At 39.0% G+C, this 15,254-nt stretch overlaps 1 protein-coding gene across 3 annotated transcripts; it reads left to right on the top strand.

Moving 5' to 3' along the window:
* The first annotated feature begins 4,475 nt into the window (after window positions 1-4,475).
* LOC110775943 (pentatricopeptide repeat-containing protein At3g49240, mitochondrial) lies at window positions 4,476-13,434 on the top strand. 3 transcript variants are annotated; one of them, XM_056828178.1, is made up of 3 exons: window positions 4,476-6,573; window positions 8,401-10,591; window positions 10,699-13,434. In XM_056828178.1, the coding sequence occupies exon 1, from the start codon at window positions 4,595-4,597 to the stop codon at window positions 6,470-6,472; it is 1,878 nt and encodes a 625-aa protein (XP_056684156.1). In that variant the 5' UTR covers window positions 4,476-4,594; the 3' UTR covers window positions 6,473-6,573; window positions 8,401-10,591; window positions 10,699-13,434. The 3 variants fall into 3 exon arrangements, with proteins under 3 accessions (XP_056684156.1, XP_056684157.1, XP_056684155.1); XM_056828179.1 differs by having other exon boundaries at window positions 8,401-11,384; window positions 12,446-13,434; XM_056828177.1 differs by having other exon boundaries at window positions 8,401-13,434.
* The last annotated feature ends 1,820 nt before the right edge of the window (window positions 13,435-15,254 follow it).

The raw sequence follows: 15,254 nt of genomic DNA, 5'->3' as shown, positions 1-15,254 counted from the left end.
GCAATCATTTGCATAGATACTAACTTGAGTAGATTAGTATCGGACATACCTATGAAACTTTACTGTAAGAGATGAAAATATGTCCTAAGTAAATTTCGTTACATTAGTAGACACTAATCCTCAATACCTGAGTGATTTAAGATTACTTATTTGAGAACTGGTTACTTTGACATTGTCAAGCGTCACACCGTAAAAGAAGACTATAACGGTAACGCTCAGGTAATCACCTATCAAACGAAGTCTAACCTCAAGATCACAAGATTGGGATTGTCCTCCCATAAATCGGGATGAGATGCTGAAAGCTGTACAAGGCCACTCGGAGAGCTAGAAACTGAAAAATGCATGGCCGTGCTCAGATGAATCATAGGCTATGGTTATCTATTTATTTGATCAGTATAACTCTGAAACCAAGAAATACCCTAGACATAATAAAGATGACTACTCTTACCTTATGTTCATGAGCAGGCATCAATCGACAAAGGAATTAGGAAATGCACACTTGTCCCTAAGGACAAGTGGGAGACTAGAGGAAATAATGTCCTTGGTCTAAGTATGAATTTAATGCTAAGTCTAATAAATGCGGTTCAGTATTAATTAACAAGTTAATAATTCAGTGAGATCAAGTGAACTGAATGCCTAACTAGAGGCCGCTTCAGTTCAAGTGGAATTAATAATATTAATCCACAACTTACTCTTGACTGAACCCGTAGGGTCACACAAATAGTACGTGAACGGATCAAGTATTTAAGTGAATATATTATTCATTAAGTACTCCATTTATGATCATTCGGAAAAGACGGATCTCGGTTCCAGTGGGAGCTGAAATCGTCAAAAGGCGAAATAAAGAATACTCCGGATATGATGATATTGCCGGAAACAAAAATATGGTTCATGACGGAAATATAAATATTATCCAAGTCGTAGATGTTGCCGGAAACGGAAACATGGTTCGTATCGGAAAATATTATCGAAAATAGAAATATTGCCGGAATCGGAAATATTGCCGGAAACGGAAATATTACCGGAATCCGAAATATTATCGGAAAAGTAAATTATTTCCGGAATTGGAAATATTAACGGAAACGTAAATATTTGTTCAAAACGGAAATGGATTCCGGAATCGGAAGCTTGACGAGCGACAAGCCGGCAAGCGAGCCGGCCCATCGCTCGACAAGCAAGCAAGCAAGGCAGCACCATGGGCCGCGCCCAGCAAGTAAGGAAGCATCGCCATGGGCCGTGCCAAGCCAGCGAGCAAGGTAGCAGCTCCATGGGCCGTGCCAAGCAAGCGAGCAAGGGAACAACTCCGTGGGCCGCGCCAAGCCAGCGAGCAAAGCAGTGTAGGCCCGCCAAGGCAAGGCCACAGCGCGCTGGGCCTTCGGCCAGCTGCGGCTGTAGCTGGGCCTAGGCAGGCATGCGCACCAACGTGGCCCATTGTGGCTGCGTTGGGTTGTTTTGTCTTGGGCTCCAAGAAAAGTCTGATTTCTTAATTCTCAAGTAACCTTGGATTAAGTATTCCTAGTCCTACTGGAATTGATTTAATTAAGAGTTTAATTAATGTTGCAATTCTAATTGGATAAGAATTTCAATCCTAGTAGGGTTGGTAATTCTATTCCTAGTAAGACTCAAATTCCTTATTTCCTACCTTATAAATATGAGGCTAGGCCCTCATAATTATACACATCAATTACATTGAAAATCATATTCTTTATTCTCATTGTGTTCAAGGGAGAACATAATATAGCCTAACCCGAATACATAAAACCTTAAGTAAAATCCTAGTTGCTTAAACCTAAGGCGGATCTGAACGTGTTGTAGACTTTCTACGGAGGGGCAACGTTTGGGGCTCTAAAGACTAGTTCTTGTTCGGTTCGGGAGCAGCTAGGGAAGGCATGCATCACATTGTATGTAACCTAAATTATTCTAATTGACTATGTGGCAATTAATTTGGATTCTGGCTTTATAGTTTTTCCGCATGAATTATATTATTGTATTGTTCATAACCTAACAACATTTCCTTTGATACTCCTTGAATCTATCCCAAGCTTCGAATAAGGACTCATCACGTTTCTGCTCAAATGATTGTATCTTGTGCCGGTATTCGGCAGTTTTCCCATGTGAGTAGAATTTTCTTAGGAAAGCACAAGTGACCTCGTTCCAAATTCTTAGTGAGTTTGGCTTGACCTCCTTGTGAAGCCAATAACTAGATCTCCCTAGAAGCGAAAACCGAAACAACTTGAGTCTCACATACTCGGAAGTGACCCCATTATGCTTGATCGTGTCGCAATAATGCTCGAATTACTTCAAATGCTCATGCGGAGACTCACTAGCCTTCCCACAAAATGGATGGCTTTGGACTAGTGTGATCAAAGCGGGCCTAATCTCGAAATTATTGGCATTTGTGGTTGGTGCTTGAATTCCACAAGTGGGCCTCAAAAGCGCCCGGAATTCCCAAATTCTTCACCGGCAAAGCCATATCCTCAATCGTAGGACTTATAGGCTCTTGGTCCGGAATCTCGCTTAAGGTAGCAAATTTGTTGTAGGTTGAAGATCGGGTTCAATTTCTCCTAAGATTCCGTAATGTCCACTCTAACTCCAAGTCGAGAGAATAGAGGGGTCGATGACGGCTTCGCCCTCGATCTTGCATACAACTCAAAGAAAACGTGAGCAATGACTATTACACTAAAAGCAAGAAGTAAACTAATTAAACTAGACTCGATGTTAAGCTAAACTCAAATACGACTACCGCTCCCCGGCAACGACGCCATTTTGATAGGGCGTTTTTCGGTCGTTCAAACAAACTCCGCCTACCAAACAAAATTTATAAAACTCCTAAACGAACCGACTATATTGGTTTATAGTGGCTAGCTAGGGATCATCCCAAGAGAACGAAGCGACTTGAGTTTAAGACAAACAAGCTAGCTTAGAAGAATGGTTGAATTGATTTGAAACTAACGAATCTAAAATTATATGGCAAACAATCAATAATGGAAAAGTTAGGGGGATTGGGGATCCACTTGAGTTTCATTGGGGAAAACAGATCGAATAACATACATGATGATGCAAAGACATGCTTTCTAGTGAGCAACCAACTATTTTAGCGATTCACCCCTCTCGGTTAGAACGCCTTACTAATTCTAGTTCCTATGGCACGCTCTCGCATCACCTAAGTCCTAAAATGGTTCATGAAATCAACTAGCTACTCATATGCAATCAAACACTCTCAATCTCTTGACAAGCATATGCTGAACACTCAAATTTCAATAACAATAATGGCATTTGCAACTACCAATCATGTTAAGCATGGAAATCCTATCTAGCATATCACAATTTAATCACATAACCAACAATAATTCAATTCTACATCCTCAAATACTTCTCAAGCATCACCCGTAACCCTAGCATGGAAACTACTCACTACACATTGAAAGAGAAATTAAGCTAAGGATTAAAATTATGCAATTGAACATAATGATAGAATTGAAGGCAAAATTGAGAATCAAACAAGCAATTTGAACATGAAATCCTAAAATTCAATGCAAACCACAACCAATAGAAAGTGTAGAAATCAAGAACTTAAGCAATTAAGAGAAGCAACGAAAGAGCAAAAGAAATTACGGAAGAAAGAATTACTTTGAAGCTTCAGAATTCTTGAACAAAACTTGAGAATTGAAGAACAAACTTGAATTTAATTGAGTTTCTCTCTCTAGAAATTTGGGAAATTACAAAGTGTTTAGAGCCAAAGCTGAAAAACTAATTCGAAACTAAAATGAAAACTAACTTCTGAAAATAAGAAATGAAATCCTATTTATATGCTTCCCCAAAATAGAAGTTTAAATTACGAAAAAGAGTCAGCCCGTGTCGCTGTGCGGGCGCACAGGGGTATGTGCGGGCGCACAGAATTTTCGTGCGTCCACACAGAGCGAAGAGTGAGAAGTAGCGCATTGTGCGGGCGCATAGAAATTCTGTGTGGGAGCACAGTTGAAAATCAGGCTTGGGCTTGTTCCAGCTCTTGTGTGGGCGCATGACATAGTGTGTGGGCGCACATGGTAGTCTGTGCGGGCACACCGTTAAAACTCGTGTGGGCGCACGATTTTGGCAGAATGTCTTGATTTTGGGACTTCAAATCTGTGCGGGCGCACAGATATCCTGCGCGGACGCACAGTCTGGAAAATCCTTCTATGACCCTTTTTCTTCACCGTGCGCGCGCACAGCTGACTTGTGCGCGCGCACAAGCCTGTTTCCTGCACTTTCTACCTTGGAATTCTACGTTTACTCAACATTTTACCTATAAAAGATCAAAATGGATAAAGCATATAAATGACCAATAAGCTACACAAAATATAATAAAAGTGGCAAGAAATCCTAAGCTAAGAGCGACATAAATGGCGCTGATCACCCGCACGTGTGTTCAAAATAGACAAAAGCCACTTTAGTTTTTACATGTCTCGGCTATCAAACTAACCCAAAAACATGGCTTGCTGAGTGCGTTGATTCATTCCCACATCTTAAGCTTATCACTGGCTCACTTCACTCAGATAGTCGCATTTTCCTAAACCCTTCAAAAACCCTCCCATTTTTCTCTTCTCCGACATCAATGGCGTTCTCCAAACCCTCCTTCCTCCACCGCCTCAAAACACTACCTCTCCCCTACCACCACCGCGTCCTCCACCGTGCCCCACCACCATGTTCCATCTCCATCCGCCTCCTCTCCTTCGCCACTCCTGAAGACATCGCCGCCGAACGCCGTAAACGCAAGCGCCAACTCCGTATGCAACCCCCTATCTCTCCTGCTCGCCACCAACAGCAACCGCAGCAACAGCGCTCTCCCACCACAAACTCTAACCCTAACGCCCCCAAGATTCCCGAACATGTCTTCGTTCTCACTGGAAATCGCCTCAATCTTCACAACAAAATCCTCAAGATTATTCGGGAGAACGACCTCGATGAAGCGGCGTTGTATACGCGTCATTCTGTTTACTCGAATTGCAGGCCAACCATTTTCACTTGCAACGCTGTTATGGCGGCGCTTCTGCGAGCGTCGAGGTATTCTGATTTTCTATCTCTTCACCGTTTTATTACTCAGGCTGGAATTGCTTCGAATGTGATCACTTATAATATGTTGATTACTTTGTATTGCGAGTGTCGGAAACCTGATACTGCCCTTGAGCATTATAAGAGGTTAATTGAGGATGCACCCTTTGAACCTTCGAGGGCGACTTATCGGATTTTGGTTAAGGGTTTGGTGGATAATAATAGGGTTGAGAAGGGGATTGAGATTAAGGATGAGATGTTGTCGAGGGGGTTCGATGCTGACGAGGTTGTGTATGGCTATTTGATGAATGGTTGTGCTAAGAATAAGGATGGGGATAAAGTTTTGGAGCTTTTTGAGGAGTTGAGGGAGAAATTAGGCGGGGAGGTAACAAATGGGATTGTGTATGGGCCATTGATGAAAGCGTATTTTTTGAAGGAAATGGAGAAAGAGGCGATGGAGAAGTTTGAGGAGGCAGTAGCTGAGAATCTGAAGGTTAAGATGGACGACGTGGCATATAATTTGGTATTGGATGCTTTTTGTAGGTTTGGTAAGTTTGAGGAGGCGTTACAGTTGTTTGAGAAGATGAAGAACTTGCACAATCCGCCATGGAAGCTGACTGTGAATCTAGGAAGCTATAATGTGATGGTAGATGGATATTTCTTGGAAGGGAGGTTTAAGGAAGCAGTTGAAGTTTTTATGAGTATGGGTGAGAAGAATTGTAATCCTGATATCTTATCATTTAACAATTTGATCGAGCTGTTGTGCAACAACGATTTGCTTCCTGAAGCAGAAGAATTATGTGGAAGAATGAGTGAGAAAGGGGTTAGTCCGGATGAAGTTACATATGGTTTGTTGATGGATGCGTGCTTCAAGGGTAATAGGCCTGATGATGCAGCTGTGTATTTTAAGAAAATGATTGATGAAAACTTGAGGCCTAATTTGCCTGTTTACAATAAGTTGGTTGAAGGGTTGGTTCAAGTGGGAAAGATTGATGAAGCAAAGTCGTTCTTTGACTTAATGGTTACAAAGCTCAAGTTCAATTTTGCTAGTTACGAATTTATGTTCAAGGCTTTGTGTGATGTTGGAAGGGTGGATGATGTGCTGAAGATTGTAGGTGATATTTTGGATGAGGGAAGTATTGACCTTAATGATGACATGCAGAAGATAGTCAAGGATGGATTGAGAAGGGAAGCACGGGAGGAGGAGGAACTGGATAGGTTAATTGAGCAGAAGGAGAACGAGAAGGAAGAAGCTAAGAGAAGGGAGATTGAAGAAGCAGAAAGAGCCAAGGCCAGTGCAAAAGCTGCAGTTGCTAATTTACTTCCATCTAAGTTGTTTGGAAACAAAGAAGGCAGCAATGAAAATGCAGCTTTATCTGGAAATTCTGATACAGTGTCTAGCAATGAAGTACAAGCCAGTGGAGAAGTACAAGCCAGTTGAGAAGCAGTAACGGAAGGCAATGCAGCAAATGAATCTGAATTTAAGAGTTCACTCTGAACAGGTTACAGCTTGATCTTCATGTACTCCTCAACTGCAAACAGGTCTTTCTTGGCTCCCTTCTCCGTCACTGCCATATAGTTATAGTTTTCTCTTGTAATCTGCCAGAACTCTATAATCTATACTATTAGCTAATTTCATTAAATTCTGATTTGATAGTTTTTTCATGTCATTTGGCTAGTATATAACATTAGCTAACTGACTGACTATGTGTTCCTGATAGTGTTACTCAGACAGCTGTAATGTGGGCACTGTTGATGTCTTATTTAATGTTACTTTTGCTCGTACATCCTGTTTCAGTTGCTATCTACCCTCGATTCCTTTTTCTTCTTTTCTTTCTTTCCTATGTCATGTTTAATTACTTTGGAAACAAAATAATTAATATTAGATTTTGGAATTAAGATGAATATTTTTCATGTGTACAAATCCGCAAGAATTCTTCGTATAATTGATTCAACTCTTTCCCATCCTTGAGCCTTTAGAGAAGAGACAAGTTTTTGGGGATTTAGACTTCAGATAAAGCAGTAGTCCGCTGGAAGCTAGATGAATAAGCACTAAAGCATCAGTATTAAGATTGTTTAATTGATTCAACTCTTTCCCATCCTTGAGCCTTTAGAGAAGAGACAAGTTTCTGGGGATTTAGACTTCAGATAAAGCAGTAGTCCGCTGGAAGCTAGATGAATAAGCACTAAAGCATCAGTATTAAGATCCTTGCAGGTGTTTTATTCAGGTTGCAATAAAGAACTATATTTTTGCTGGGAACTAAGAAGCCTAACATACTTGTTGGATAAATAAACCACAGTTCCTTAGGACGACTTTTTGATAGCCATAGCTTATATGATTATATCGTATTGAAATAGCTGTTGAAGCTGTGAATTAAATGAGGTTATCAAAAGCACACAAAATTGCGTTATAAGGACATTTCTTCTGCTTTGTGTTACATGGAGCTGATAATTGCTGAGTTTCACGTATGCTGAATTTTGATTTCGTACTTTAAAAGCACGGGGTAAGGTACTAAGGTGTCACTGATTAGTATTTACTCCATAATATATTTTTGTTTCATGCCATGTCCCATGTATTTGCCATCCGCGGCTAAAGAGTTGGGTTTAATTGTGTATTGCCTTCTCAAATGATTAATGAATTTCAGCGCTTTCTGTGCTTGGCTGAAGGATGGAGAGAAAAATGGCTAATTGAGTATCACCTGTGTTCTTTGTAATTGCCACTCTGGCCTAACTTATAGAGTATATGAAGTGGAGTATATAATATATTAGGTTTAAAAGTAGTAGTTTCATTTCATATCTATGTTCTTCTATTCTCCCAACCCCTCTTTTATCTCAACTACCTGTTTTGATCCTCCAACCATTCATTATCGACTATTTCACGATATACCTTTGTGTGTACAAGGTACTATAACAAAGCTTGTTTGACCATAATGTATAGTACAACCTGCTAAGTAGCTCTTGGTTAAGGGATACAGACATACTCCCTCCGTTCCGAATAGTTGCTAGTTGCTAGATTTCCCTCCTTAGGAAATTATACAATTTGTGAAGTGGTTTATAAATTTTTGGGTGTATAGAAAATAGAGAGTTGAGAAGGCAGATTTTTTTATTTTGAAGGTGCTCCGTACAATAATGTAGCTTAATGTACCAATCCAAGCATGAACTTTCCTTAAATACAGATCGTACCAATTTACGTTAGCAGCAAAACTAACTTCCAACTGCCTAGAGGAAACATAACTAAATTCTCTTTACATTCTGCTGTTCAAATCCTTAATCCCTACTTAAGTGATTCTGGACATGAATGTGTACATAACCAAATTGATATAGATTTTAGCTTTTCACTAATCAACTTTCTGCCTGTATTATGTGCAGAGCATCCATCGAACAAGCTTAAACAACATTTTCTCATGGTTTGGAAAATTGGTGCTTCTCGAGCTTGGCATTAGGCTGATTCTCTATTTCTCATTGAGTGAATATAAAGCTGACTTGTTGCTTGCAAGTTGCAACCTCAGTTTCTGTCAAATAACCTCGGACTAATTGCACCAGTAATGTTGTTCATCACAGGATCTCATATGATTTTTGCTCCCTGTCCTAGTAATAATATCCACTTGAACTTTTCACGAACATAGAGAAAAAATAATCTGGCTTGATTATTTTGTATGTAATACTAAAAGTGCCCCGCTGTATTTTGAAATATATGGTTTCTGTTAAATCCTTTTCTAACTCAATCACTTTATTTAGAAAAAAATAAGGTAGGTTCTATAAACTACTTTTAGTAAGTGGATACTACATTGGAAAGTCCCAAAAAAGGGAGTTTTATCTGTCTGACAATCTTTGCTGACTAAGTAGAGATAATTAAATCCTTTTTTGCTCCTTTTTATACATACACAGGTAACAGTTTGGGAATAGAAGTTTGAACATCTAGATGTTTGATTAGTTGATTTTTTTGAGGTTTGGCTATCAGGTTTCTCCTGGGTTTAGAATTAGTATTGTTGGTAAGAGCATGTTATTTGGTAAGACAGTGATGTAAACAGGATTCAGTCCCAGGTCTTTGGTACCGACACCCGCCCTCCCTCTCTGCCACCCCAAGGCCCCAAGTCTAAAACCAACTAAGCTAATCTGGTGGCAAGTTCATTTGAAGCCTAGAAAATTAGTGTTCATATCCACATCCAAACATATCATTGTTTTAGGTATAACTCTGGGCTCTATAACCAACTATGTTTTATCAGTGGGAAAGCATGCAAGTCCCCACCTTTCCTCTGTTTAGAGGAGGGATGGGAAAAGATAGTTGGTTTTTTGTGCTTACTAAACATCCACAATGTTTGTGTTATTTGCCTTTCACATATGTGCAACTTTCCATTCTACAGTCATGTAACTTAGTTTCAGTTAATTTTGGTCTCTCTGATTCTTATCTCTGATTCAATCAATGGGGCAAAATAACCTTGCTAGAGTTATTTTTTTTAAAGAACCTATGTTGCTATCAATTACATCAACGCTGACTCGCTGAGGACTCCGGTGTTCTGCTTGAGGCCTTCAGAGATTCGTAGCATATTCTGGGTACATCAGTAGTGTGGTTGATTTGGTTGTGAGCAACTATTACCTGGCTTCCATTAGCTAAATGATTCTGTCAGGTAAAGCTATGGTTATTGGTTATTCGGTGCTTCACGGTCTTGTAACAAATGGAAACTGACAAATTTTTTGTTAGCCGACCCCAAATCATTTTGGGACTAAGGCTTTGTTGTTGTCGTTGTTGTTGTTGTATATACATGTTGGTTTGATATGCTATTCTGGCTCTTCAATTCACCTCAATTACTTGCGTGGTATACCGTATACTTGACACTTGGACATCGTTTTGGTGGATTGCCACTTTACTCGTGAATTAATTATATGCAAAATCTTTGTGAACTGCTTGGTTCTGACCCTTGGATGCATACTCATGTCTGAAAATAGTAATCAAATTTGAGTAACATACGTGATCGACATTGAATATTTATGGGATACGGTTCAGGATCTAGGTATGTCTTCAAGGGAAAACAGTTTACTGCATCCAGTAGCTTGTGTTACGCACTCACTAGTCAGTCCTGTTCTTACAACACCTTATGGTGCAATCCTGACCTTAACATGTTATTTGTTTTCATCTTCCCTGGGTCTATATTATGGCCATTTGGGTGCCTTGTAAGTTCTAATGTCCGAAAATAGGTAGTTTATAAAAGAAAATGAGCCTTGAGAAAATGTTCTTATTTGTGACTTGAGACTGGAATAAGTAATTGCTGCATATTGTGTTGTTTTGTAATTGTTACTTGTAAATGATGCCTTAACATATGAAATTTTGATTTGTTGATGGCCTGATTCATGCACCTTACAGATATTGTTGCTTTTTATTGTTTGCTCAGAATGAAATTTTCTTGTAGTCTTGTAGACATATTATGCTGCAGTCTTTAGAAGAAGATGGTAGCTGGTGACTAAAGAACTGGCATTTTTCAGGAGCATTTTGAGTATTGTTTTACCCTTTACCCTAGTACCTAACAGGGAGAAAGGGAGAAGATGTTTTTCTCTTGATGGGGTAGGTTTACTGTGTTCAGTCATCAGTAGAGTAGATGTGTTCTGAAATAGGGGATTCTATTTTTCATTACTGAAGCTATGGTTTGCTGTACATGTGTTTCACTGAAGAAGGTTACAAAAGGTAACCGTGGAGTACCTTAGTAATTTTTATGCTGATGAATCAATATCATCGAGTCGGAATTGTTGATTGGGGATTCGATGAAGAAGTTAAACCGTTGTCTGGAATGTGGTAGAAACAAGTAAGTTATAAATTCATATTCGTTGTTTAGCACTTCCGTTTCAAAACCTTCCAACATTTCCCATTGACACGTTGTTTAAGGAAAAGATTAGTTAAGTTAAACAGACAACTTAATAAAAATTATTTGTATACCTTCTCTAATCTCTTCCTTAAATCCTGTGTCAACGGGCTATGTTGCAAGTATATCAAACAACAGAAGTATGTAATGTGACAGTTCATGAGCAATATCCGAATATTTGTAAAATCAGTTGTCCTTATTTTGATGTTGCAATAAAACAAAAGAAAGAAAGGAAGTAATGCAGGGGAGTGGGGTGCTTCTGTTTGGGAGGGAGCTGACTGCTGAGGAGGAGAGGCAGCTGGAGTTTCTTGCTGACTTGCGAGAAACCGTTGAGGCTTTGAGGGCTTTCAGAAGTGGAGATTTTTGTTTGTAGGAAATCTTCACGGAGGTATTAATGATGGAAAATTTCGAGTTACTTTATAGCACGAGGTGGCTTCAGGAGCAATAGGTGAAGGTTGGATGAAGGGAAAGATCTAACTATTTTATCCTGTAAATCAGGTATGTTTGGTGTTGGAAATTTGCAGATAATTGCTCCTTTAATTAGTCGGTACAGTTAAATTGTATACTGTATTGTATCATTAGTATGTCACTCTGGTGGGTTGAAATTTAAGGTTTTTTTAATGAGCTAATGCCATGTGGATTTATGGTATAGGAAATTTGATTGGTGTTCCTGTTTCTGTAAAGAAAAGTAAAAATTGATATTTCTAGGGGTTATTTTGAGCTGAGCTCTAACCTTATGAGATATCAGATACCACTATACCAGACATCCAATTTATGTTATTTCTTTAATAATCGTCTGCCATGGTATGTATATCCTGATGATTCTAGTTGCTTGGTTGGAATGATTTGCTTGCTTTATATGGAAATTTCCATACAAGCACTTTGTCTTGCTGAATTGCAGTGTTTCTCTACTTAATTGAAAAAATTGCTTGCTGTTCTCGGGCAATAAAAAGTTCTTTGCCGTGTAGCAGTTTTCATCTTACGTGATTTTTTGTTAAATTTATATATCCTCTGTTTCTTATTAGTTGACACGAAGTAGTAGTTATTTCAGGTTACTTATATACTCACCACCCTTACTCCTCTCTCTGCCTCAGGTTTTTGTCTATTGGTTGTTAGGTCTTGTTCATTTTGTGTGGCTTTTAATACTGTTTGAGTACCTGCTGTTTGATTTTCTCTTTTATTTAAAGCTTTTCTGTCAAGATATATGAAATATCACTTAAATGTTTAGAGGATGTCTATTTTCAAATTATCTTGACTGCAAAACAAGAAAAACCTAAATTTGTTTCTAAATTAATTTGATTGCATTGCGATGTTTTAGGTCTTTATTGTTTTCAGTATCATGTTTCTCGGGACATAACTTTTGCCCTTTTGGGTACAAGATTAAGATCTAAAACAAGATTTTAACATCAATTTTGGGCTACAAACCTGGTTAGCATCACTGTGTCTTTTGTATCAACTTGGACATGCGTTTTATGTTGTATTATTAAAAGTCTTAAAACCTTGAGTGCTTAGAACACAGAAGTCAGCTATTGCAGAGACAAGCTGAATGTTGTATATAGGCAGGGCAGAAGGAGAAGCATAGGCAGAACCAGAGAAGGGAAAATGCGAGTTTTGATGACCAGTATATAGCTGCTTGTGGAGGTGTATGTTGTATCTCTCATGAGTCAGGACCATGAAAGATAAGAGATGCTCAAGGAAGCAAAGGTTATATAAATAACAGGTTATTTTTTATTTTTAGAAAGACTATTTATGCCCATTTGTCCCCTTTCTCCTTTTTCCATTAATGTTATGTAACTTGCTATTATTTTTTACTGCTTTCTTTTCATGATATGATGATTATGATCTAACAATTTTTTGGCGAAAAAGGCTACACATAAACTTCGTTTATTTATGTGTAGCCCCACATCCACAGTAACGTGACAAGCAGTGATTGGGCGAAGTAATTGTGGGTCCCTTCTCAAATTTTCAAATTTCGGTTTGAAATTTTGAACCAGTTTTGAATTCGAAATTCAAAAATTAATTTTTCTTTTTCTTTTTCATAAGTAGTTAGGAGAGAGAAAATTAATTAGGCTCTATTACTCTCTTTTTCTTTCCCATTATCAAGTTTCATTGATCAACTCCATTTTCAAGTTCTTTCACTCTCACCGTATTGATCCGAAGAAGTCAAGAATCACGATCTCAACACTCCTCACATCGTCATCATCGTCGTGCTCCTTTTTATCGTCATCTTCGCGGTGGATAGTGCGGTTGTTTTCTTCATCTTCATCTTCATCCCATCCGTCGATTCCTACTTGGAGAAAGTCGAATTCATCCTCCGATGAAGAATCAACTGAGTTAAGATGTCTAGGGGGGTGGCTTTGTGTAAATGGAGACGTTGTGTATAGGTGGAGGCGCGTCGTCTTCACGCGCTCCTATTCGTGTGGTACTGTTTCTTCTGCTTGTTATCTTTTTCGTTCCTGAATTTATAAATTATTCATAGTATTTAAGAACTTGGGTGTATCTTGGTGGAATTTTGAGAATTTTTGAGTTAATTAATAGATCTGGTTCATTTCTGTGCGGGTATCACGAATTCTTTGAGTTAGGAGTTTGAAGAACTTTTAGATGTGTCTTAGTAGCACTAGTTTAAATAGATTAACATTTTCTGAAAATTCAATCCATTTGAAACAGAATAATCACATTGATTTAGAGTTACTTTTGTTATTCGGATTTTTCATAAAATGCCCCTAAGATTTGTCTTGAGATTTGTCTTAATGCACCAAATACCCTTAAATTTTCCAGAATGCACTAGCACTAAATACCTGTGAGGTTTTAGAAAATAACACAAAATATCCACAAGGTTAACGGACGTTAAGCCTCCATTAGCGTATGTTTACACTTTTGCCCTTAATCAACCATTTTACCTATTAATCCTAACCTTAACCCTTAATGAAAGTAATTAAACCCCCAAAAAAAATCAATTAACCCCCAAAAAAATCAAAAAACCTCAAAAACATAAATTAACCTCCAAAAAATCAAATAACCCCAAAAAAAACAATTGACCTCCATTGTTCTTGTTTCAAACCTTCACCGCCACTAACCACCTGCGCCACCACCGCCTTATTCTCCGGTCATCCTGATGTTGCAGACGACCCGCAATACCACAACCTCGTCTTCCTTTCTTTCTCTCGCGCTCCGTGCCTCCTTCTCCTTCGTGTTGGCCGCAGCCACGCAACACCACCCCAGCCTGAGCCGCGGCCCCCTTCTTCCTTCCTGGTCGTGCTCACCTTCTCTCACCCTCCCTACCTCCCCCTCCGCGCTGGCTGCAGCCACGCAGCACCACCCCAGCCGCCGCGACCCCTATTTTCCTTCCTCGTCATGCTCACCTTCTCTCCCCCTCCCTGCCTCCTCCTCCGCGTTGGCCGCAGCCACGCAACACCACCCAACCGACGTACCCCTTTTGCCTTGCCGGAGTGACACCGCGCCGCTCAAGCCTGAGCCGCGACCCCCTTCTTCCTTCCTCGTCGTGCTCACCTCTGCCCCTGCATGCCTTGCTTTTGCCCCATGGTTGGCTGGATGGAAAGGGGGAGAGAGAAAATAAAAGAGAAAGAAAAAGGGGAAAAAGAAAATTATGTGGGGAAAAAAGTTAAGGGGAAGTTAAAGAAAATTATTTTGGGAAAATTACACCAAAAAGTTAATGCAGCTAGTCAAAAAGGGTATTTTGGTGTATTTTTCCAAACCTCAAGGATATTTGGTGCATTCTGGAAAGTTTAGGGGTATTTGATGCATTAAGACAAACCTCAGAGGCTTTTAATGAAAAATTCGTTCTTTATTTTATCATCTACTCTGGGTACATTGCTCAACAACTTGTTGATAGTCTATCTCGAACGAATTATGTTTCAGTGAGTATAGCTTCGTTCTGTATTTCCAATGAAAGACACAATTTTGTAACATTCTATATCGGTTCTTGTATTTCCAATGAAAGACACAGTTTTGTAACATTCTATTTTGGTTTTCTATATGTTCATAATCGAAGGGATGATGAAGATGGGTCACTTCTTCGTTTTAGTATTGCTGCTGCTCTACAATCTTCTTCCCCAGTCCCTCTCTAGTAAATACTCTCTTTCTCTCTCTATTTTTTGGGTAAATTTGATGGGTATTTACTGATTTCTGGTCAACATTATTGAAATTAGCTGAATAAAATCATCATGGTATTATATTACGTAAACAGATAATTTTCAGCCAAATTGACCCGATACTCATAAATCTCTTCCGGATTTGTTGTTCTATATTATAAATGTTGAAGAATTTAATAAGCTTGTAAACTCTTTTTGATGAAGTTTGGTGGCTTTCTGATTTAGTGATTGACAATAGAAGAAATTAGGAGAAAAC

The sequence above is a fragment of the Spinacia oleracea genome, chromosome 5 (genome assembly GCF_020520425.1).
Source record: "Spinacia oleracea cultivar Varoflay chromosome 5, BTI_SOV_V1, whole genome shotgun sequence".
NCBI lineage: Eukaryota > Viridiplantae > Streptophyta > Magnoliopsida > Caryophyllales > Amaranthaceae > Spinacia > Spinacia oleracea.
The sequence above is the reverse complement of the archived record's forward strand: the minus strand, read 5'-3'. Positions and strand labels throughout refer to the sequence as shown.